Source organism: Branchiostoma lanceolatum, chromosome 5 (genome assembly GCF_035083965.1).
Source record: "Branchiostoma lanceolatum isolate klBraLanc5 chromosome 5, klBraLanc5.hap2, whole genome shotgun sequence".
In the NCBI taxonomy this organism is placed as follows: Eukaryota; Metazoa; Chordata; class Leptocardii; order Amphioxiformes; family Branchiostomatidae; genus Branchiostoma; species Branchiostoma lanceolatum.
The window spans coordinates 1839411-1864584 of NC_089726.1; the positions used below are offsets into that span (position 1 = coordinate 1839411).

General features: G+C 42.2%; 1 protein-coding gene across 1 annotated transcript in view; it reads left to right on the forward strand.

Moving 5' to 3' along the window:
* The window catches only part of LOC136434630 (A disintegrin and metalloproteinase with thrombospondin motifs 9-like), a 99991-nt gene continuing 74817 nt past the window's right edge, over positions 1-25174 (forward strand). The window contains exons 1-9 of the mRNA XM_066427543.1: positions 1-50; positions 711-864; positions 1217-1264; positions 5268-5372; positions 15259-15404; positions 18069-18132; positions 19597-19714; positions 21925-22061; positions 24017-24134. Coding sequence (XP_066283640.1) covers positions 1-50; positions 711-864; positions 1217-1264; positions 5268-5372; positions 15259-15404; positions 18069-18132; positions 19597-19714; positions 21925-22061; positions 24017-24134 — 940 coding nt within the window. The remainder of the gene's footprint in view (positions 51-710; positions 865-1216; positions 1265-5267; positions 5373-15258; positions 15405-18068; positions 18133-19596; positions 19715-21924; positions 22062-24016; positions 24135-25174) is intronic.

Consider the following 25174-nt stretch of genomic DNA (forward strand, 5'->3'; position numbering starts at 1 on the left):
ATGGGTCAGTCCGGCCCTATTGTAGCCACCTACATCTCACCTCACGAGAGGTGAGGCAGAGTAAACCAATTAACCAATGTCCGCCGAACAACGACAACAAACAAGACAAAGTGTGAATAGTGGAAGCCAAACAAAGTGTTCGCTACAAAATAAACAGAAAACAAGGTCTTACACTACAACATAAACAGCCGCGTCAAAAGTGAACGATGCAAAATAAAGAGACAAAAGAAAGGCTGCTGGGGTACACTGTATCAACAAGAAATACAGTCGACAAGTAATAGGCAAATAAACAGTGTTTTCTGTTGCTACATTGATAGCTTGATAGAATTAAGCTGTCTTTTTAATAGTTATTATACAAATAAAGTTCTGTAAAACACTCTTTGATATACCTTGACATGTCATGTTCACATACAAGTTATAAGTTAACCAATGTGCTTAATTGCATCAATTTAATAATCAAATGAACATATTTTTTTCAGCTGAGTTTCAGCATAGTAAAATAAAAGTTTAATTTTGATGTTAAGATATTCTGGTAAGTATATGTCAGAAGATATATTTGTACTGTATAAAGCCAACCTTGCTTCTTTTCTTTTATTTTGCTTCGTGTTTGTACGACGCTGTAGTTTGGCATAACCCAGCAGAATACGTCCTGGTGTTTCCTGAACTGTTGTTCTGGACAGGCCAGCCTGTATTCTACCTTCCCTTTGCAGGTGTGTAGTAGCCTCCACCAGACCAACCACGCTGTACCCTGGAATCCAGAGCAATTATACCGAGCATCCCCGGACCTACACCGGCCCGTGCCCGGAGCTTCCTCGGACCTACCCTCCCGCTGGCCCGACAACGTACCCCGCCCCACTTCCCATAGTGGGGCGGGGTAGATCTTTGGGGGGAGCGGAAGGGTAGGCCCGGGTAACTCGGAGTGCGAGCCGGTACATATGCTCTTGATTCCAGGGTAACCACGCTGTAAATTCAGCAAAATGGGGAGGGGAAATTTGCCAGGGGGTTCGGCCACAATGGGGTAACATTTCCCCGCTCATCGATCACTTTAGAGATGTTACCCTTGCCGCTGTCAGACTCTCCCGGCCAATTATTAACCCTGTTTTTGCTGAATTCTGCTCCCCATGGCCCCTCGGGAAGGCCTGGTGGAGGCTAGGTGTGTAGTGTTGTACTGTCAGTCCGCTCCGCCTATATTCTGTTTTTCCCCATGTTCCACCAGGCTTACTACTCAACGGCGGCTCAGGAAACTTTGCCAACCCCCATGCAGGTGAGAGACCGATCTGGTCCCCCCCCCCAAGACCCCCTCCCCCCATCCGAGGGTTGATATTTCCCTAACACACCCTCCAGGTTTCCCCCTTACTGTGGTGGCTGACTCTCCACAACTGATACTGATGGTGCCAAGTTGAGGTCGTGCCGAAACGATTCACTTGTTTCAGGTCTGCCTGCAACTGTCTCTTTAATCTAAAGTAGCAGTGAACCACACTTGCTGGCAATATGGACTTGAGAAGTTTTAATGCTAAAATCACAAAATTCTGTGTTCTGCACCAAAAAAAAACAACTTAAGAAACATACAAGAAAAACAATCACTGACTCTTTTGTGAAATTGGAATTCATGCATGCCATACTTGCTCATACTTGACACGTTTTCTAAAATGTTCTGATGGCCAATGCACTATGAGCTTCCCAAAATGCATTATGGCTTCGTTAGGGCCTTAACGACCTGCTGCTTGGATTATCAAATGTAGAATTGTCTGTGGAAATGTCAGGCCACACAGTTAGCGGGAAACAGCCCCCCTCCCACACCCTGTTGTACTGGAGATGGATAGTGATCTAGGAGATGTTCTTCATCTCTTGGAGATGTATGCATCTCTGGCCACACAGGCGTGTGGAGACCGCCCCCTCCCCCCTTCTAGCCTGGACACCATCTTCTTATGTCTGCTTCTGAGGTTACTACCCAACCAAGAACACTTGTACCATGCTACATTCAAACGTTTGGCATTTGAATGCTGATTGGTTGGTTATCTGTCCACTGATTGGTTCTCAACTGCAACTGGGAAGTCAGTAGCCAATCAGTGGGCTTGGTCAGATTCTGGCCAAAGATTCCTGTGAAGGACATTTGATAGTCTGTCAAGAGTGCTTTGATGGTAGAAATTGGTCAAAATAAGGGCTAAGCTTCACTTCTCTTGCAAAGTATTCTCCCTATTATTTTGACCAATTCCTACTACTAGATATTTGTAAAGGCACCTTTATTGTTTTCAGAATAGCAATATCAGAAGCAGACCAAAGCAAAAGATGGTGCCCGGGCTAGCTGCCCCCCCCCCCTGCTGTTTCGTTTTGCTGTGAAAATAATGCCTGATCAAACCCCCCAATCATTGTACCACCTGCATGAGGCAACAGTAAAACCAAGAATGCTGGTTTAAAGAAAGAATGCGTTGAGACTAAACTGGTGTGCTTTTTTTTTAGAATCTAAGTTCTAACTGCTGGCAAAATGATAAGAATATAACATGTTAAACAGGTAAGGTAGTAGATTTCTCAGTAGAATATTGTTTTAACAAGGTTTTCATAGATATTTCTTAACTTGGATAAACCTGATATGGTTTGATTTTGAAAAATAAGATAGTTTCATAATCATAATATCTAATGTGTGTGGAATTGTACAATCATGATAACTTTTAATACAACATAACCTTTTGAAAATACATTCCTTCACTATTGAGAGTCTTTGCAGGGAAATTACAACATATTTTCACACAAATGACTGAAAGAATCATGGCAGACAATTTATTGTTAGCGTTACCCAACCAAATGTACATGAAACAGCCTGGAGAATCAATTAGTGAGCTTCTCTCTCCAGGCTGTATCTTCCAAAAGAGTGTTAACAGTAACACATGTGAGATATATGGAGCTCTAAAGGACCCTGGTGGGGGACTCATGAGGCAGAAACAGCAAGGAGAGGTCTCACACCAGATTCCTTTCATCTCATAGGGAGTGCTGGTTCCCTTAAAGTACTGTGAACCGAAGTTGACCAAGTTTTTTGTTCATACATGTACATACTCTCAAACATTTGCAGCGAAGGAACAAGAAGATGTAGTATGCTGAAGATTGGAATTTCTCGGAAAATATTATGTACAGCAAAGTCAAGTAAATCTCAAGTTTTTCAAACATCTTTAGGAGAGAAACATTAAGAAAATGGAAAAGGAAGAAGAATAGAATAAACATTTGGTTCATCAAAGGACATTTTGTGGTCACCCACTTTTTTGTTTTGTTCAAGCAATGAATTCTAGTAAGGCCCAAAACACAAGATTTCTCATTACAGTTTGTTCCTTCTAATTTCCTTGACAATTTATCTTTTTTAAAACAATTCTGAATGAGGATGCTGCAAGGTTCTATATTTTCAGCAGAGAAAAGTCTAAAAGTCTGGAGCAGCCACTGCTGAAAAGTAGACAACGTCTCTAAGATGTATTTAAGTGTCCATACCTGCCAGACCTCTCCTCACGGTCCATACATTCAGAAGATCCTCCCGATGAGTGGTCTGAAACTGGACACCTCTCCTCCCAGGAAGCACCCCCCCCCCATCCCTCCTAGCTGTGCCTGAATATCCCCCTTGTGTTGGAAGTCTGTAAAAGTGATTTTCCGCCTTGTTGGGAGGAAATCTTGGTAATGTTTCTCAAAGGACCCCTAAGAGCTGCACTTAAGAAGGACTTAGCAGGATAAGACGTCTATTAAGAAAATTTGCAGGGATTCTCCCAGTTTTAGAGCGCAGGTGATGGTTAACCGATGGCTGGAAGTTTATAATGGGTATGTAGAGAGAGACACGCCCCCAAAGGTATGATCCATTCAAATAAACAATCAAGAGAAACCACTTCTTTACACCTCGATGAAGGTTAGACATTCAGGTTATGATTATGAGATTATAGTCAATACAAAAGTCTCTAAAGCATCAAGTTGATTTATAAAACTTTAATATCCAGTTGCTTTAGTAACTTTTGTCTTGAGAATTTGTGAGACCAGTACTCCTTCTCTTCTGAAGATGCAGAGTCAGGAGGACAGGTATCAGTTTTGTCAACCCTGATTCAAAGTATTCAAGGAATCTTTTTTTCCGCAAACTAACTCCAAAATGGAACTTGTAGTCATCAAATTCTTCGGCTATCCCTTCATTGGACAGCTTCAAGCAGCATTATGAGTAATATGTAGATATAGATATGAATAGTTTATATGTGACAGGCTGTTCTGTGTGATATAATATCATATACTAGTACTATCTAGGCACTTGTCACTATGTGCTTGTGAATCTGGTAACAGGTTATGCCAACAATCCTTACCAAAGTTTAGAACCAAGCAAAGCAATTAACCTCCCCCTGCCACCTAACCTCAAAACAAATGGTACAAATTTGCTGCCAAAAGGCTATCTCAGCAGGGAGGAGGGTGATTGATAGTTTGAGACAGACTTTTCTTAATACTCGATAAAAGTTGTTTTCCCCCCAACCTTAAGCTATTAAGGAGCAGGCAAAGCTATTAAGTAAGAGTTGTTTGAGTTGTGCCCCAGGAAGGACCTTGCTAAGTGAAAGTGGTTTCTCTCCCCCACACCTCAAGGCCACACCTGCACAGCCAGGCTGCAGTAACACAGCTTCTTCCAGCCCTCCTCTGTAACACGATAGCCTTGTGCCCTGAACACTTTCTCCTGTCCTGTTGGAATCTTAATGGGCCTCCAGAAAAGTATTTTTGGGATAAGGCCATTATATTGAAAGAATAAATCTTCCTAATGTTCGACTGGGTGTGTGGTTTTGGCTTGTTATAGTACGTTTTCCATATATTTAGAACCTTTTTGTTATTTTTAAATATCAACCTTGGTTACAAATGGGTAGTCCTTTCAGCCAAATAGGGCTGATTTCAATGCGAAATGTTGTAAAGTCATATCTGCAGGTAGCAAACCTCACACCCTCTCTTGGATATTATGAGTCCAAAACACAATTATGATACTTTTTCCACTAATCCCTCTATTTTTTGGTAACACCAATAAGTGTTTGCACATTAAAAAATGAGGAAACAAAATGATGTGACTCAGTTGAGTTGGAACCTCAAGTGAATAAAGCTTTTTCTGACAACCGAGGAAGTCACTTGGAGAGGCCTGCCAGGTGAGAGCTTCACAGCGCTTTACTAGGAAACTTCAAACAGGTGAAAGGTAGGCATTTTTTCTATTTGCAGGAAACCTGCAAGTGCCTGTGGTGTAACTAACTTGTGTTTGTTTATTTCTTTGTTTGTCCCGGCAGAAAACGTGTAAGCGGCTGTGGTGCATGAACGCGGACGGAATCCAGAAGGGCTGCCGGACGCAGCACATGCCCTGGGCCGACGGAACACCCTGCGGAAACAACAAGGTCAGTCTCAAGGTCATTCCTTATAAAAGGTGGTGGGAGGGGGGCTAATACCGGATCAACTTGTGAAAGGGGAGCACTTAGGAGTGAAATGGAGATTGGATAAGAATATTGTTAGTAAAACTGGTCACGAAAATTGATAAAGATGTGGAACCTGAAAAGTGTTGACAGGGAAATGGAAAGATTATTAGATTAGTATTAGGTGGAATTGCCTCTGGTTTTGTGCCTACTGTGATAAAGAACACGATAAACAATGCTGACGCTACTTCCACGGGAATGTTGTAACTTTCCTGAGAGGACAAGTGTTTGGAGTTGCAGTGATTTCTCCCCGATTGCCTTTCCCACATTCAGAGGTCATGACATTGACCTTGTCGAAAGGATAACATTGTGGTTCCAGGCTGTTACCTTTCCCCCAGTTTAGCCCACTTTGATCTTGTCCTTCCTGGTTGTGACCCCTCCCCCAGGGCAAAGGTCAGGGGGCAGGGCCAGGGGTGGTCGTTGACCTGGTTACTGGAGAATCAGAACAGTTGCTATAGCAACATGCATTCCATACAGTTTATTCCTGTCTTTTGTAGAAAATGCTGAGATGTTTATGAGGTAGCGAAATAGCTGTTTACTCTCTTCCTCTTTTGTAAAATGGAGATTTATGTTACGAAGCTAGATCTATCAGGCACTGGGTCTTTGACACTCTTGTCTTGGACAGTAATTTGAACTTTGATGCAAATGTTGCTTGAGAGCTGCTCTCATGTCATTTATTGTACCTGGAGTCATGGAATGTGAAATGGGGATCGAACCCACGACCCCCAACTTTGGGAGGAGGTCCCTATCCATCATGAGGCTGCCCAGGTGGGCCACTGTTCCCATTTCAATGGCAGCTTAGGCTATCATAACGTTGCCCCAGGCCATTAACCTAGTTCCACAGCAGACTGACAGAAATCCTGATTTCCGTCTTGGACATGACATTCCCATGATCTGTCAGCAAGCGGGACTTGAACCCTCAACCTCCGGTTTCTGCCCGTGAGTCCCCAAGCCACAATGCTTTCATCTCTGCCTGAGTGACTGAAAGTTACTTTCCTATAAGATGTAACCTTTTGGCTGGATTGTAAGCTGGGGGGACTTGAACCCTCAACCCCCGGTTTTTTACATGACCAGACCACAGTGCCAGCCCACTGGTTTTATTACCTGCACATTGATGGTAATGTTCCTCAGTGCCAGAGATTGAACCTACCTAGAAGATGATCTCAACATCTAGCCTTTTACTTAAGTTTTAGGTTCCTGTCACTGTATGAGTTGGGACTTGAACCCTGAAGCCCTGGTTTCTACAGAGCCTGATCTGAGCCCCCAGACCCAAGAGTAGGCCTCCATACCAGATGGCTAAGTCTGTATGACAGTGTTAGTGTTTGAGGGGATATTAGGGCGTGCCCTTGACCCCACCTGACCTCCCTCCATTATTCTTCGCCCTTCAAAGTTTGTCATCAGGGTTCCTTGCAGACATGGCTGTCATGAAGACCAGGTAACTGGTTCTTGGGACAGTCAAGGTTTCTTAGAAGTCTTCCTCTTAGAAGTCTGGGAGCGGACAGCTCTGTCTTGTGACCATATTGGTCAGCAGAGCAGCCCACACAGAAGCTGGGCTCCAGCCAGCTCGAAACTTCTTGGTCGTTCCTATTCCCATTGACGGAACAATCCTACAAAAAATCTTGTCATCCGTGTACAAATTTCTGTTATTTTGTTCAAAACGGACATTTCCATATCATTATGACCCACCAATTTGTGTCTGTCAAGGTTGACAGATGGTCTTAGAATTTTTCTGTAGCATGCAGCAGAATTCCGTCATAAATGATGGTATGACGAGTGCTAAGACTAAAGTTGTTCAGACTTAGAAACTCACAAAATAAGATTTGTGGCAGCAATAGAGCAACTAGCTTCTCAAAACTGTTTAGAATATACAGTCAAACCTGCCTAGGCGACCACCTTTTCAACGCGACCACCTGGCCATGGCGACCGCTTTTTCTCGGTCCCGAAAATTTTCCCCATAGGCACAAGCATTAAGCTGCCTGCCCAAGGCGACCACCCGTCCAACGCGACCGCCACGAATTGGGACCGCACAGAGCACAGTCCCTGCCCATGGTGGCCGCCTAATTTTCAAGCGTGTGGTGACATCGGATCATTTTGCTGTCGGATTTCACGGAAATGTTTTCAAGACTTTGAAGGACAAAAATAAGGACAAAAATATATGGAATAGCAATGTTATAGCATCGATTCCTCCATGAAGTGTTTTAATAAAACGTTCCCCCTATAAACATTGTAAAGACAAATGTTGTTGTGCCTATCGTAATCTTATAGTTTACCGCGAACTCAGTTCGGTTTAAACTCAATTTTCAGAACGAATACGTAGTGCATGGCGTCAAAAAGTCAGATTTCACAGAAATCACTATCTATTTCTTGTATTTTCAACAAAAATGTGTCTGTGTCTTACTTAACTCCGCCGAAAAATGACTTCGCGGCGGGCAAAACATCGGGCGAGAAATGTTGTTCCTCGGTCCCGACGCCATCTTGGATTTGGGGCGGCCCGGATTTGGCGTACCGCTGGCCTTTCTAAAACACGATGCTTTTGTGTATGAACATTTACGAATACTCTAGTTATTTATGAAAATTAATATTCTTATTTTCTTTTTATTTCCATGAATCTCACAAACCTTTATTGGACGCTGTGCGTTCTGCTGCACTGACTAATACCTTTCGATGCGGTCGCACAGAGCTTGGCGGCGCGAGGAAATCACACCGCTCACGAAATCACACCGTTCCGTTTTCATCTTTGGTTGTCAGATCGAAAACTTTTTGCCCCTTCTATCCAGCGGTCGGCGCCCCAAAAAAGGCTGCGGCCAGCAGGTGTTTTCTAGGGATTTGTCTTAGGCCTTAAATTTAAAACTTCGATGATGTGTGTGTGTGTGTGTGTTATTCAATGTTACGTGTGAATGTGGGAGGGCGCTGCGAGGCATCGATTTGTACTTGTAGCCATTGTTTTGTAGTCAAAATTATGACGAAAATTTGTACACGATGTAGCGGTATACAATTATTACAACGATAACGGAAAATGTAATTTTTGTAGGATCTTTCTGTCAATGAGAATTGAACCTGGCGGGGGTCGCGCTGTCTAAATTCACATAATTTTCCATCCATTTACGTACTGTATTTGAAAACCTCGACCTGGAAACATGTGAGTGGAATCCTCTTCATGGCGACCACCTGTCCATCGCGACCGTTTTTGCTCGGTCGGCCGGGTGGTCGCCTTGGGCAGGTTTGACTGTATACGCCACTTGCACTGCTTAGACAACGGTGTCAGTGAGATATAAGGTAGAGAGAGTTTAAGATTCAAAACAGGGACATGAAAATTGGCATGAAAACCACAACATACAAAGTCTGGGGGTTAAACCACAGATATATCGGATTAACTCCATAAGTGTCAGGGCTTATTAGAAATCAGCTTTATCTTTATAATCAGCTTGTGACACTTGTGTGGTTAGAGACATGTCTGTGTTGGAAACTTTCCAACAGTTGTCAGTCCTTTCTTCCCATGTCCTTGGTAATCTGTGAAGATGTCCGTGACAAGATTGGTGTCCAGGGTCTTAGAATAATTGGGTGGATCTTAGGAGTGGTTTTGTCTTGGCTTAGAGTTAAGGATTCAAACCATACCAGGTTCTGGGATGATTTAGGACAGGAAGTCCTTTTGATACCCTTGGTGAAAAAATGATTTTTTTGTTTGCAACAGGATTTTTTCTGAATGTTTACTTAAAGAAAACATATTTTGCATGGGTTTAGGAGACCTTTTGAGACTTTGTTTATTGTAATATCTTGTCTGGAAGCCGGATGAGATTGTGGTCGTCCTTTAAATTCTTGACTTTTAAGATGGTAATCGATTGAGGAAGATGTTGGTCTACAGGATGATGAGCATCATTCTGCAATGCTTGCAGCTACACCGTATATGCAGGGACTTGTGGAGAGACCTGTGTCACCTACTCTAGGATGAACTGAACTGAACTCATAACAAGCCTTCTTGTTACCAGGTATTGGGATACTCAAACAAAAGTTACTCATACAACTGGATACGTTTTGTATAAGGTCAGATGTTTCAGACAGCATTTGCTGTCTTTCGTCAGTGACTGTAGTATTCTTGCTATAACCAGCTTTTAGTAAAGGTGTTGATGTACCCAGTCAAAGTCAGAGTTGACCATGTAAAGTTGAATGACAAGAGGGAACACCCCCATGTCCAGCTGGCCCTGGGTGGACAGTTATTAGTGGAACTGAGCTTCAGGATTTACAGGGGAGGAAGTGGAGCTGTTTGGATAGTTGTTATGAGGGAAGCTGTCCGTGAATTATTGTTGATGCCAGATTCAGATAAGGAAGGATAGGAACCTTTTGGTCCGTAGGGTCAGGAATCAGTTAAGTCCAGTCTACCACATTTCCAAATTTTGCCTTAACTTTCCTAATTTAAAACATTCAATGTATGAGATGTTGGCTGTATCTTTACTGTAAGTTTTCACAATGATTTTTATAGCCAAACTCTTGCAGTTGCAGAGGGGTTATCTGAAAAGGTGTTCTAAAGGCGCATCTCACTGAATTAGCCTGTCCACCTTTTGATTTTTATCTTCCCTTATCTCAACAAGTTCATAAAAAGCCTTTTTGCAAACCTCTGGGGTCTCTGATTTCACTGTTTTAACCTTTGCATAAAGCAGGCTGATTTGTTGATTCAAGCATGTGGCTTGTCTTTTGGCTTGCAATTAAACTTGAAAAAGGGCATTAAGTAGCGTGTCATCAGCTGTTTTAGTCCCATATAATTCGTAGTTGCTCAAATTTAACAAAGAGCTTAATTTGCGCATTCTACCTGAAAGGACATTGGCAGCTGAATTTAACCTTAAGGGAAGCAAGCCTTCGAAAACAAAACAGGAAGATAACCATGACTCGTTACACAAACATACAGACTTGAAGTGATGAAACGTTAGACACTTTGTTGCAATGTTAGTTTATGTGTTCTGTATCCGTGAACTATAACTTTTGGACCCTGGGCGCTGATAAAAATTACTTCTCCTTACAAGTGTTAAGTTGTAAAAACTGCAGTCCTGTTGATCAAAACAGTAAAAATTTCTTTGAATTCATCTATTTTCATGACATGGAGACATAAAACCACAGATTTACAGTATGAAGAAGGCAAAAATGCCAAAATAGATAAATAAATGGGGCTGAACTGACGTTCTGATTTTTTTTACTGATGTTCAAATTTCTGAAGGTTGGGAAAAATTCTCTAGGGTCTCGAAACAAATTTCTGGGGACGCACAATCATATTTCAGTGTTTCCCATTGGGAAGGTACTAATTTTCACCTGTCACCTCTAATTGGTGGGAGAGAATGTTTTTACCGACTTTCAAAACCAATGACATTTAATACCAATACATCAAGTTTGTGGTAATCCTTCTCTATTGCATTACTACACATGGCACTGCCATATGGTGGATGTCATATGAGTTAATGGAGCCCAACAGGAGTCAATAGGAAGTTATTGGAAGCCTGGGAGATACCAATCACTCCAGGGACAGGGGTGTTAGTATAACTTATCTGGTTTATGTCATGATAGACAACAAATGTGTCAAGTACATGTACTTACAGTAATTGCTTCTTCGACATGAGATTATCAAAACTCTACATCTCTGCCTTAGGGCATGCCACTAATGGATTTTCTTCAATAAAGTTATAGTCAAAGTCTGCAAGACTATCAATTTCAAGGACTTCTTTTAGAACCAAAACCTCAAGTAGTATTAGACTGATGCTGAGTACTACAGTAGCTGCTCTCGTAACTTCTTTGCTGCGCCTTTCCAAAAGTTGTCAATATTATACATGTGTGCTACTTCTTGTGACGGTTTTGAGAAGTATCACAGACGATATGAAATAGAAATCACTGCTGCCGCTTTTAGTAGTTAGAAGAACAAAAATAGTTTCCCTAGTCTTGCCAATATCCTAAGATTAGATTTTGGATGTCGTGCCCGACGTGAGTCTTTGAAGGTTCTGCCAGAAGTAAGGAAAGGTGGAGAAATATCTACTTTAGGTCAGTCTATTATAGTATGATCTGCAGGGCAAAGTCCACTAATTAGCTTCATGTGTTGGGAGGAAGTTGGTCTGATCCTGGGTTTGTGTGGGGAGGGGGAAGGAGGAGCACTGGTACTGTAAATGCATTTCAGTTTGCATGGTTTTTATTTCGTGGTATGGAAAAAATCGAGTGTTTGCAGTGGTTTTGAGTTCGCGTTTGAAACAATAGTAGTGCTACGGTCATAGGTGGGCAAAAGGTTTGTGGTGGTTTTAAGTTCGCGCGGAACAGTTCACCGCGAAAAACTGGAACATAAACCACCGCGAACATTTCTGCATTTACAGCACTGTAGATTCATCTTTTTTCATGGGGTCTTAATTTCACGGCAGGAGGGGAGAAGAATTTTATGCAGTGTTTTGAATTCTCAGTAAAGAACATTCTGAAGTACAGTAGACATGCATTTGAAATACATATTCATGCTGTATTGGTCACTGCAAGAACTGTAAAAATAAGATCACGGCAAACATAATCTACAATATTAAGGTCTACCTACCAAATGGAATGTTTCATGGTCACCAGAAAAAAAAAATGGCCCTCACTCAGAACATTTTCAATTTCCGTCATACACATATGACTGGGTTCCCATACAAAGTTTCCTTTGTGTATTGTGATAATGCATAGGGAAGGTTGCCCTGGCCAAACTTCACTGCGAAAACGTGCTGCCAGATTTCCTCAGGCACCCACTAAAGAAATGTTAAAAATTTGCATCAAATTGGCCAACTGAACCTTCTAGGATATGTCTGGCTGGTATTGTATTATTAATCTCATACGTTCTAGTCTAGAGGCTTGATCACACTCTAATACACACACAGACTTGAAATCCTGTCATCCAAAGTGACCTTTGGCCTCCTTCCCACCATGAATCTGTGTCTCAGTGAACCTTGCCCAGTCGTTCATAGATGGAATGTAATAATGAGCTGATATGAGCTGATATGACTGCCCTCTGGCACAACATGCGAGATACCCGGGCAGATGTCTGCATTTCATGGAACCACAAATCACACCAAAACCCCTCATATCAATCTCCGTCTGAGCCTTGGTGTTAATATGGTCTTCTTCCTGTGTTACTCCCGCATGTAAACTCCCATATGCTATCAAAGAGTCTGGCCTAAAAGTTAGATTTGGGTGACATTTTCTTTATTGCATGACGAACACATGCTTAAAACAGAAAGGAAAACATATCCCAGAACGGCTGTTTGATTTCTAGATTACTTTTTGCAGTCATAAAGTTGCGTATTCCAACATATAGCGATTCCAATGGAGCGGCCTAATTGGCGAATGAAGACCTGAAAATATCCTAGGGTATCCCTCTGTATTTCATAATGGTATCCTAACCTATTATTACCGCTGAGTCTCTTCGTCCCCTATTTGTGTAAGAGGACAAAGAGACTCTGTCGGCAGCTATATTATATTTGGAGACCAGGCTAACTGTATTTGACAAGGACAACAACAGATCCTGTGATTTAGTAGGAGCTACAGAGATAAGAATGGAGTCCATGTTATCAGGATTGATGTTTGGGATAGATATGGTAGCACTAGCAGTCTGCTTCATGCCCAGTCTCATGGACAGTGATGTAGGGATAGGGAAGGGATAGTCTGCCCCTAGCCCAATTCTCACCGCAACACTCAGTAGATCTGGCAGGATTGGAAGGAAAACAAAGGAAGGCTGAGTTCTCCTAATCGTGTGTTTTGGTCCAATGTTTGATTTTCGAAAAAAAGTTATTATTTTGCTGGTGAGTCACACAGTCAAGATTTAGTGTGTATACTATGATATGATGTCATGAAAAGTCATGCATCGATGATAAAGTCATTGCTTACATGTAGTTTTATGGCACACTATTGACGGAGTTATTAGAGTCACATGTATATCAATCTGGTGCAGTAAATGTTCATTCTTCACTGCAGCTGCAGTTATTTTGAAATGGTCCATTGATCCTGAAGAATTTGACGTGACATCTGATAAAAGTTATGAAATCAAGTATTATTGAAGCATTTGGGTGTACGTTGCTGTAACAGCCTAGTAATGATGAATGATTACACACCAGTCACATTAAGGCTTTGACTTGTGCCTGCGTTTGTGTTAGCTGTCAGCTCTTGTGTTAAACACAAGAACAGCTGATGTCACGTCATATCCCAAAGGATTCCTGGAACATAAAGGTTTCACAGTAAACTTTGTGTTAAACAAAGTGTGGACAACTTTATTTTTAAGCTGTCCAGTCTCTGCATCATGTCATCACAACAACATTATCAGCAAGACGGCTATATCGAGGTTGGAAGAGTCGGTGTCGTGTCATCTTCAATTACTTGTCCAGTGGTGAGAACATCGCCCAGACTGTGGTCATTGTAAGAACCTCATAAAACAACTGGTGTCTTTCAGCAGCTGCCTATTCATTTAGAAACCAATAAGCCACAGTCACTCACACTGAACCTTGCTTATTAAAGAAAGGTAGTTTATTATATGGGGGAATCATTTATCTTCGGAACAAAGAGCCCCAGTCTGTCATTGAAGAAGGTCTGTGCTTTGTAGGGATGTCGTCAGGTTGATAACTTATCATCATTAAGCGTCAACGCTGTGTGGGAATTTCTTCAGATCATCTGAGGTTTGTGGTGTTTGACCCAATTCTATCAAAGAAACGAGAAAAAGGAAGTTTGAGAAGTTTCACCAGGTCGTTTCTTATCACTGATTTGTGACGAACAAAGTGCAGATTGAATATCTTGGACCATAGATAGCCAGTACTGTCCTTGGTGATGGCTACTGTAATTTAGTCTAAAGGGGGTCGGTTAAACATCTCCCAGCTGTCCATAAAATACAAGATGTCAATCAGCAATTGGTCAAAATTGAGCAGTAATGTTGGTAAACCCAGAAGAATTTTCAGTAAAGCTTGATTTGCCTCCCCCCGCAGTTTATGGTAAATGTTGTTTATATTTTGTGTGTATCTTTTACAATTGATTGCAACTACATTTGTTAATTCTTACATAAGGTTAGCCCTTGAGGCTAGTTGGGTAACCTTGACTGTACATTACATGTTGCATTTTATAGCCTAGAACCATCCTGTAGTAGTTTGTACTGTACTAGATTGATATAAGTAGCCAGTAGTATTTTGCCTTACATTGTACCTGAGCTTCAGGTGTAAGCCTCAAGCGTCAAACCTCTGCACGTTTAAGAACCCAACACACTTATCGAGAAGAGTAGGGTTGACACGGTTGGCTTGGTCAAAAACGCGAGCCATGGCAAAGCCGAATTGTACTACCACTCACTCACTCTCTCCCATAGGTAGCTACTTGAAAAAGCATCATGCTTCACCTATGATAATTATAATGGTTTTATTAGTCAGAAATTACCCGTGCAATAATGGCAGCTAGTGCTGAATTGCTGCAGGGTTTACAACCACATAATACACAACAGATACGTATTTGCTCCACACTTACACTTTGTGGAACTGTCGCAAGGGTCTGGGAGGCTGCCATTCGGCGCCAGCAAGTGACCTCAATATGACCTTCCCCAACCGAAGTCAGGTACCCATTCACACCTGGGTGGAGTGATCATGAGGAAAGTCGTGTTAAGTGCCTTTCCCAAGGGCACAACATCGGGGCATAGCAGTGGTTTCGAACCCGGGACCTCTCGGTTCTGGGCGAAACACCCTACCGATTGCGCCACACAATCGTTGTGCAATAAACTTTGACTTGAATTGACTTGACATGTCAGCCTAACAGATACATGATAAAAAAACTTTGCGTTTTTTTGTCCCTGCAGTTCTGCCTCCAGGGGGACTGCGTGTCGGCGCGGTCGAAACTGAAGGAGATTGACGGAGGCTGGGGGCCGTGGTCCAAGTACGGGTCGTGCTCCCGGACCTGCGGGGGCGGCGTCAAGTACGCCACGCGGCAGTGCAACAACCCCAGGTGAGAGGAATGCTGAACGCTCTGTACTTGTTAATGATCTTTTATTTTACAAAATGCTGACAAAGTTACAATCCTAGGTGCATCAATTCAAGTACGCCACACGGCAGTGCAACAACCCCAGGTGAGAGGAATGCTGAATGCTCTGTACTTGTTAATGATCTTTTATTTTACAAAATGCTGACAAAGTTACAATTCTAGGTGCATCAATTCAAGTACACCACCAGGCAGTGCAACAACCCCAGGTGAGAGATGGGACAGATCTAGACAAACAATACTGTCCTCATTGTGAGGAATGCTCTGTAATGGTGCATAGCTATAGCCTGGGTGCCATCCTCCGTGGTAACCGCTGACACATTCTTTTTCGCTTGCTAACCACATGATAGCAAAAAGAATGCGCCAGCAGGAGTGCAACAAGCCCAGGTGAGAGAAATGCAACGGACAGACACGGCTGTCTTCTGTAATATGGATGAATGCTCTATAATGGTGGAGAGTGAACCATCTTTTATTTTACAAAATACTGGCAAAGATACCGTGTGAAAGCAGCATCAGGAAGAAGCCATGATTATACTATCATGATAACTATTCATATGCCACCCGGCAGTGCAACAACCTCAGGTGAGAGGAATGCGATGAACAGACACGACTGTCTTCAGTAACACCCCTGTCTTCTGTAATATGGATGAATGCTCTATAATGCTAATGGTGCAGAGTGAACCATCTTTTATTGTACAAAATACTGGCAAAGTTACCGTGTGTAAGCAGCGTCAGAAAGAAGCCATTATACTATCACGATAATTATTCACATGCCACCCGGCAGTGCAGCAACCCCAGGTAAGAGAAATGTGACGAACAGACACGACTGTCTTCTATGATTAGGATGAATGCACTGAACTTTTTAATGATCTTTTATTTTACAAAATACTGACAAAGTTACAACCCCAGGTGAGTCATAGTACTCATGTAAACATTTTCGGAAGGATTTAATGGCTAAAATATCAGGTTAAGTTAAAAATAAGGCATGGTGTTTTTCCACATCACTGTCTTGCTGCCATGTTTTCCATGCTGCTTCTGACTAACTTGTTGAAGATCGCAGTTTTGGACGAGGCTGCCCCTCAGGTAGGGTGCTGTAGTTACTACAGTTTGCACATTGCATGTGTGGCACCAGCATTATACACAGCAATGCCTGCAAATACACAACTAGGAACTGTTGAAATCATGATCATGGCCAAAATGTGTCTGAGACAGGATTCTACTTTCTACGTGTTAAGACTTAGTGATGTTTTGAACGCTCAAAGTGATTTTTGGGGGAATTGTTAAGCGTTAGCAATTTTCGACACTAGACCAACCAAAGCTGTATCATGAAGTATTGACAGTTTTATTATAAATTCAAGTTAAAGGAAAGCATGCTTTATGATGCTCTTTTCACAAAACAGAAACAGTCAGAGAACTGGACAACAGTCTACCCCAGTTCACCTGCCAAACTAGTGATTCAGCTTATGTAGTCTATGTCTAAACTATATGTCGCTGTAGACTTATTGACCGTTTTATTATAAACTTTAAGATGTGTGGAGAGCGCTCTTGGCTCAAAACAGCAAATGTCAGAGATCCAGGCTGGCTCTCAATGTTTTACTCCAGTTCACTTGTCAAACCAGTGATTCAACTGATTCAGTCTACATGTCAGCCAGGAATAGCAGCCTCCCACCTAAAAAATTACAGCCTCTCTAAACAGGATAGACAGAAATAATTACTCACAAAAATCACCAAGGACAAAGGAGAACAACACCCCGACCTTGGCTGGACTCCCACTGGTCCGAATCCAACTTCTCATTGTCAATGTCAAGAGCAATTTGTAAGTCCCAGTGGGAGCCTGTCTAACCCAGACGGAAAGGTTTCCTACAGGCCCAAGCTCAAGGTTAAGGTGTTTTTCTTAGCCTTACTTCTCCTTGCGACAACAATGAACCATTGTTTAGGGTCACAGGTTCAAGTTGAAGGTCGTTACCTCTCAAGGTCAAGGTTGCACTCAAAGTGAAAGTTACCTTCCGGTTTTCTGCAACCTCAGGTTCAATCATGAATCATCAGTTGCTCACTTCCAGTTTAAGAAGTCGCTTTGTTAAAAGGAAACATGTTTCAAGCCTTTTGTCAACATTACTTTGATACCTTCTTAATGTACATGTATGGTAAAGTCTCTATTATGTTGTTATGGCATCTTCATCCATGTCATATAAATGTAGAAATACATGTATTTTGCTTTGTGGAGATTTGTGAGAATCAAAATTTGCATGTGTTCACAAATCTCATAACTGACAAAATCTAGAATCCCTTGGCTGAAGGAAGAGTAATGAGTCTAAATGGGATGAAATAATGAAACACACCATAAGGAAGAAAACAGTTTGGCTAGTGTTCAGACGATGTATTTCACTGACCATGTTCCATGTCTGAAGTGAATGAAGCACATTCAAGATGACATATTTACAGTAAGCAAACATCCTGGATAAAGATGTCTACATCCTCCATGCATCAGCACCTGACGCCCACGGATGATTGATTGATTGATTGATTGAACACACGTTAAGCTTATATTCAGACAATGTATTATGTATTTCACCAACCATTAGAGGTGTTTGTAAAGTGCTTGGACTTGACTATTGTGAACTTCTGTTGCAGGCCACAGAACGGGGGCAAGTTCTGTCTGGGGCGCAGGATGAAGTTCAGGTCCTGCAACACCAAGGTGAGACCCTTGATTGACACCTGTCGACCTTTGATTGACACCTGTCGACATTTGGTTGACACCTGTCAATGTAATACCTTGCTGAGTGCCTGTCCTTTTGAGGGGTCAAATCCTAATGATACCTATTATGCACATTTAGAAACTGCTGAAGACCTGCCCCCTCCTTGTATGTAAGAAACTTACAAGTACAACCATTGCCTCCATACCCCCTGTGGGTGTGCTTGAAGGTCACAAGCAAAACTGCTGCCCCCCTCCCGCATGATAGAACAAGTCTAAAGGTCATAACTGAAATAACTGCCCCCCTCCCCCACGACAAGTCCTCAGGGCATGCAGAGTTGATAGGACTGTATGTCAGGTGCACCCTGTTAGTGAACTGCCCATTGTCCAGGCTCCAAATGAGCAGAATGTTTCATTAATCGGTGCGTGCGTGGGGAGGGGGGCCTGGGGTTGGGGCCTGGGCCTGATTTCCTGAGCAGACGTGCGGTAATGCCAGCTGCTGATAAGGTGGCAGAAATAGCCACGATTCGGTATCATCAACCCAGAATCATTTGTGGCCTTAAGAAATGTGTTTCTGACCTTGACTTAGTTCTTTTTACTCGGCCACAGTCAATTTCTCCACCGACAAGTTGATTAAATCCTGATTGGTTAGCCATCCTCCTTGTGTCAGTGACACCGTTTTGAAAGACTCCACCTTACCTGGTGAGAATGTGTTGACAGGAGAGAAGAAGGATATGATTTAGTCTCATTTATTCCTGGTGCTAATCAGAAGCTTGTGCCTCCTTAATCCTCGCCTCAAGACAACTGAGGAGGAATGCATGAACTTCAACAAGCACCTGTTGCTTCTAAGGAAACCGACCGTATCTGTAGCTGTTTTTATCGGTATCTGTATAGCTGGTATATCCGCCCTTCGGCATAACATCAGCCTCTGTATCTGTATAGCCGGTATAACGGCCCTTCGGCATAACGCACCATCTTTTCAGGGTGGCTGCAGCTGGTTATATTACACAACCTAACCTTTGCATATCTAGCTGCAAGCGTTGTTTAAAGCTTAGTAACATACAAAATATAAATTATGAATTATTCAAGTGAGGATTACTCTACTGTACTTGGTCGCAACAAGTTCCACTCCACAATAGTTCAAGGAAAGAAGGAATTTCTAAACACCTAATTCCTGGGTTGATAACTCTGATTTTATCAACTGGTATAACAGTACTGCCCTTTGGTGTAACACTCTGGCACACGGTTCTGGTAGCAACTTATGCTCCATCAAATAACTTAGTTAACCATAGTTAACATAGAACTTTCACAGTAGACTAGATAACTATTTCTATTTTCATACATAATGTATATCACCATGTACTTGTTTGTCTGCAATTAGCCTTTGGGTATGAACTTGCAATAAAGTTGAATATATATAGATATGACCGGCCTTTGTGAATCTAAAATCCAATTTCTCCGTCTCAGGAGTGCCCGCCCGGCAGTAAGGACTTCCGTGAGGAGCAGTGTGCCAAGTTCAACGGGCAGCACTTCAACATCAACGGCCTGCCGCCCTACGTACGATGGGTCCCCAAGTACGCCGGAGGTACACAGATGTTTGTTTGTTTGTTTGCTAGTAACTGCAGTCAAGTTGTTGTTCCAGTGATCAGCAATTTCAAAAGTTTTTGTTGTTGCACGATTTTAAGAAGGGATTAATAGAACTGATTGTTAACCAGAATCTACAACAGGATTTTCGGTCACAGAAGTTTGTACAAAACATCCACAACTATCCCAAGAGAGTCTTTATTCTACGACATGTGACAGGGCTTATCCAAACTTTTATGCTACTGGATAGGGTTTGGAACATGACATATGAATTCCTTAAAAGATGCCAGAGAAACACCAATTGAAAGTTCATCTACACTCTTCACAAAGCTGTGTCGTTGAAAAAAAGGTTGTTTTCAGAGTTATTCTTGCAAATAGCAACTCCCAAGATCTGACATATGAATGTACATGACTTTGTATTAAAAGATGTTGCCAGATTCATATACACATCTTACAGAGCAATCTGCAAGAGAACGGATATAAGACTTCTATGCCATTCTTGCTACAAACAACTGCCAAGATCTGACAGGGCTCTGTTCGACCCTAGTCCTGACGCCTAGACCACCCCCAGACTTTATTTATGTCAAGTTTACCTGCACCCAGATAAAACTGTGTACGGTTGGGTGGTTTGCTTGTGTTAGCTCACCCTGCTGTCAGCTGTTAGGAGGCTGAACTTGGTGGTTGCTGTCATCGAGGCTCCGATACATCAACTGTTGCGGTGGGCTGTTTTCTGTCCAAGTGACAGCTGACTTTCATGAGCACAGAAAAAACATCCCTCTTGGAAATACTGGCGTAAATATTGTGCTAATATTTGTATCCTGCGCTGTCGGGTTGATTATTTGTTGACGGTGATGTCTGGTGGCAATGCCAGGAGTGGTATTCAGGCTGCTGATGGGGTTTGATTGAGTTTTTAACTGATTTTGGATACTTTTGACAAAGTTCTGTTTTACGTTTTTGAGTTGTTTTGTTCAGATTTCATCTATTGGGATTTCAAGTAAATTTTAAAGTAAATTCTCAAGCAGTTAATACAAAATTTACAGTGTACCAGATTCTGAACAATTTATTTATTTGATCTAGACAACTAATATTTGTATCCTGCGCTGTCGGGTTGATTTGTTGATGACTGTTGATGTCCTCGTGGCAATGCCAGGAAGTTGTTCATTTTGCTAAGGAAATATTTACAGACTGTTTTGTGATTTTTAAGACTGGGTTTTCAGCAGTTCCTCAAGGTTTTGGGTAGTTTTGATAAAGTCCGTTTTGAAGTTTTTTAATTCATTTGTTTGGATTTCATTGTCTATTACAATTTCAAGTAGATTTTCAACCAGTTTCAGAATGTATGATATTTGCAGTACTACCAAAACATTTGATCTATGATTGGATCTAGACAACTGTTTCTGAGTTTCAAGTAACAATTCTCTGTCACAACACAAACAATTATCATGCCTTTTTGTTTTGTGATTGATCTTTCATTATTTTTATTGTTGACCGCCGTGGACCAATTTTTATTATTGGTTTTGAGGAGATGGACTCAAACAAACAGCTTTCTATCACAACACACCCAACAGTGGACTTGACTGGACCATTCCTCAGTGACAGTCTCCTTTGTTGTTGTACATACCAGATGTGGACGTGTCTGTTGCAGCGGGCAGATAAGGATGAAAGGGTCTGCAGTAACTAAGGATGAGAGAACAGACGTTTCGGACTAATTTGACATGGAATCTGCATCCTCCCAACCTTCCTGTAGCAGGAAGCCGCTGTGGGGCAAACTGGTTTGATCCAGTTCTCTCTATCTCTGTAAAGGAAAACTATGCTAGAGCTAACAGCTGGGTGTAACACCGTACAGTCCTATGGCCGCACCTGGGGCAGTTGTCGTATTGAGGTCACCTGAGTTAGTACAGAATGGCCAAAGTTTACTGTACTCGCATTTGTATTCGCAGGGACCCGATATCGTGGTAGCAGTTGAAACTATTCTGTAGCGTAGTAGAAACACTTATTATCTCCATAAAAAATGGAGATATAGTTTTATGTGTGTGTGTCTGTGTGTGTCTGTGTTTCCGGATTTTTGTAGTCAGCATAACTCAAGAACCTCTAGATGGATTATGATGATATTTTTTGTGATGCCAAGATTTTGCTGTCAGAGGTCACTACAAAGAATAAAAAAAAGAAAGCAAATTATACTATAAATGAAACTTCTGTTCATTTTATTTCCAGTCCTGATGAAGGACCGGTGTAAGCTGTTCTGCCGCGTCGCCTCGGGAACGGCGTACTACCGGCTCAAGAACAAGGTCATCGACGGAACGCCGTGTGGCCCGGACACCAACGACATCTGTGTGCAGGGCATGTGTAGGGTACGTATCAAACATTTACTGTAAATGCCTTTAAGTTCGCATGGTTTTAATTTGTAGCGCATGGTAGGGAGAAAATGGAAAAGAAGAGATGGGGGTAGGAGGGCAGACAAATTTTGCGGTGGCTCTAAGTTCACGACAAAGAGCTTACTTCGAAAACCGCAAAGTTCAACATAAAACCACCGTGAACATGTCTGCATTAACAGTATAATATAAGTAGGCCACACCAATTTGATTTTTTGGATCTCGGACATTTTTATGTAAAATTTTGGAAACAGATCTAGAAGGCTGGGAGGAAAATTTTCATTTCACTTTGTTTACCTAAACTGGGTGAACCTAAAATCAAGGTACAGAATTTACTCTAAGACTCTGGCTTCATGCTGATTTTGCAGTCAGCATTGTGTTTTAAGTCTGAGAACCTAGAAATTAAAGTGGACTTTAGGTCCCCTCACCACTTGATAGAAACTGTTGAGCAACCAAAATTGGATTTGTATGACCTTATGAAAGGACTATGATGGATGATGTAAAAGAATGCTTATTTTGAAGTCACAGGACAAAATATAACAAAACTTGCTAAGTTCACTAATCAGTGAATCTACCAAATGAGACTTGATGGCTCAATGGGTACTGCACGTCCCGTTCGAAAAGGGGTATAAAACAACTCATCACAAAGGTTCTCAGCCAAATCTTTGTTGTACTTGTCTCCATAAGCCGAGCATTTGGAAACACATCAAGCTGAAGTTTTACTTCCCTGGCAGGTGTCCTACATACAGTCCTGGCCTTGAGCCCCAAACATGTTAGTTTGAAACCCTTTCCAAATCTGCTCCCAGTTCGACCCCTATTAACCCCCAAATGAAACAGTCCCCACCTCGGAAGGCAGGGAGCCCATGTGAGGACTTTGGTTCACTGGGAAGGTGGTGAGAAAACTGCTTTCCTCGCACTCCCTCTTTATTTCTCTAAACATTTACCAGCTAGAGGTGACGGGGCTTGCCCTGTGTCAGTGATGACAACAGTCTGTTTTTAAGGCCACACTAATTTGATTTGTTCGTTCCTGTCTTTGAAGAAATAATACTGACCCAAAAGACCAGCATGAAAACAAAGGTGAAAGTCTTTACCCTGCTTCACACAGTTCCAGGGAGTGATCATGAAGAGAGTTTTCCTCTCAGCGCTCTGTTTTCATGATATCCTGAGATTTTACATAAAAATGTCTGAGAAACAGGAAATAAAGCCGAAAGATAGCGGATGCTGTCTGAAACGTCTGACTGGAAATTTTATCCAGTTGCTTGAGTAACTATTTTTGGCGTATCCTACTACCTGGATGTCTAACCTTCATCAACGTAGGAAATAAACTGGTTTAGCCAAATGGGAATATCACAGCCAGATGAAAATATGGAGGACTTTTATGTGGAGGTTCCGTTTCCATCGGTATACGTTTGGTAGGAGGATGACAAAAAAAGTTGTGAATGGATGTTTATGACTTTGTTTGGCTTTAGGAAAAAGTTCAAATTTGAAAAAAAAATTTCGAAAGATTCTTTTTTGAGAGATAAATCCCCCTTGCAGTTCCGTAACAAACTGCAGATTGAAAGTATGTACATGTAATTGCCACAACAAAGACTACAAGTGGGAGTCTCATGTCAAAACTGCTGCAGTTGTATATGTTTGACATTCCTTTCTTTCCTTTTTAACGATAAAGCGCGACCAAAGCCATGAACTTGGTGACGGCCTCGTGTTAGCTACCCCCAACTGGCGTATGACTGATACTAGTGATAGCCTTCCTGCGTGATTGAACTCTCTCTCTCACTCTGACTCATTCCCAGTCTTCGAGGATTCTGAACTGCCACTGATCAAAGACAGTGGAAGCAATGGCGGCCTTCCCTGGGACTAGCACACATGCAGGAAGGATGATGATTATGAGTTATGTGATATGTCATTTGTACCTGTACTCTGTTTTACCCCAGAGAGCGGGCTGTGACCGTGTCCTGAACTCGAAGGCTCGGCGCGACAAGTGCGGAGTGTGCGGCGGAGACAACTCCTCCTGCAAGACTGTGGCTGGAACTTTCAACCTCATCCAGTATGGTAAGCACTGCTCGTGTGTTTATGGGGAAAGAATGTGATGTTGACTGTTTTTCTATGTCCCCACCATGATCATGTTCACAGTCGCATTCAACAGCTAGGGCTAAACAACCTACAGGTGCTGCCGGAGCTGTCTCAAGGGCTGTCTCCAAGGCCCGTCCCTTTGTCTGTGGATGGAATCAATGAAAATGTATTTTTGTCAGCTTAAAATGTCAAATTGAACTACAAAAGTCAACAACACAGGCTTCCAAACAATGAGTGGGATGGAAAAAAACAACAACCTGGAGACAGCCCTGGGTGCCGCTTATCTCATTTTCATTCTTACTCTATCTTAAGTTGCATTTTCAGTGTTGATTATCACGCTGGTGGACTTATTTTATCTGAATTCATAATGTGAAAGGGAGGGCGCAAACAGGTGTGTAAACCTTAACAAGGTTCCCTCCCCACACTAAGCACAATGATTTTAGCTGTGTATGTTTGATGAAGAAGAGCTGAGAGAAAACTAAGATTCTTGTCTCCTTTTTTTTTCTGAAGGCAATTAGTTAAGTAGAAACTCATGTCTGGGAACTTTTAGCTTTAAGAAGTCGGGAAAGCTTGTGGTACACACCCTGGGTGATGAAACACCCATAAAAGCTCCACCTGTTGCCTCCCGTGCAAACTGCAGGTGCAACACTAATAGCCAACGTCTGGCATTCCTGCATACCAGCATTTGACAGAGTTTTACTGTTAACCATGTGTCGGAGAAAAAATTTACTGCGAAAACATAAGACCACGACTGTGAATTTTGGCCCAGGAAAAGCTGTTTACAGGTGCTGGAATCCCGTCTCGTTGCCTGCGTGCAGCCAAGGTGTCCATCAAAACTACATAAAGATAAGGACATACGGAACTGAAGGGGAAACACATGGAAAATCTTATTAGTGTACTTGTGTCTTGGCTTGACGCCTTGCTCATAAAAGGTCAGCCACCCAAATTTCTCAATGAATTCTTTTTACAAAGTGACCAATGTTTGGGGCCAATACACAATCCATTGGGAGGGGAAAATT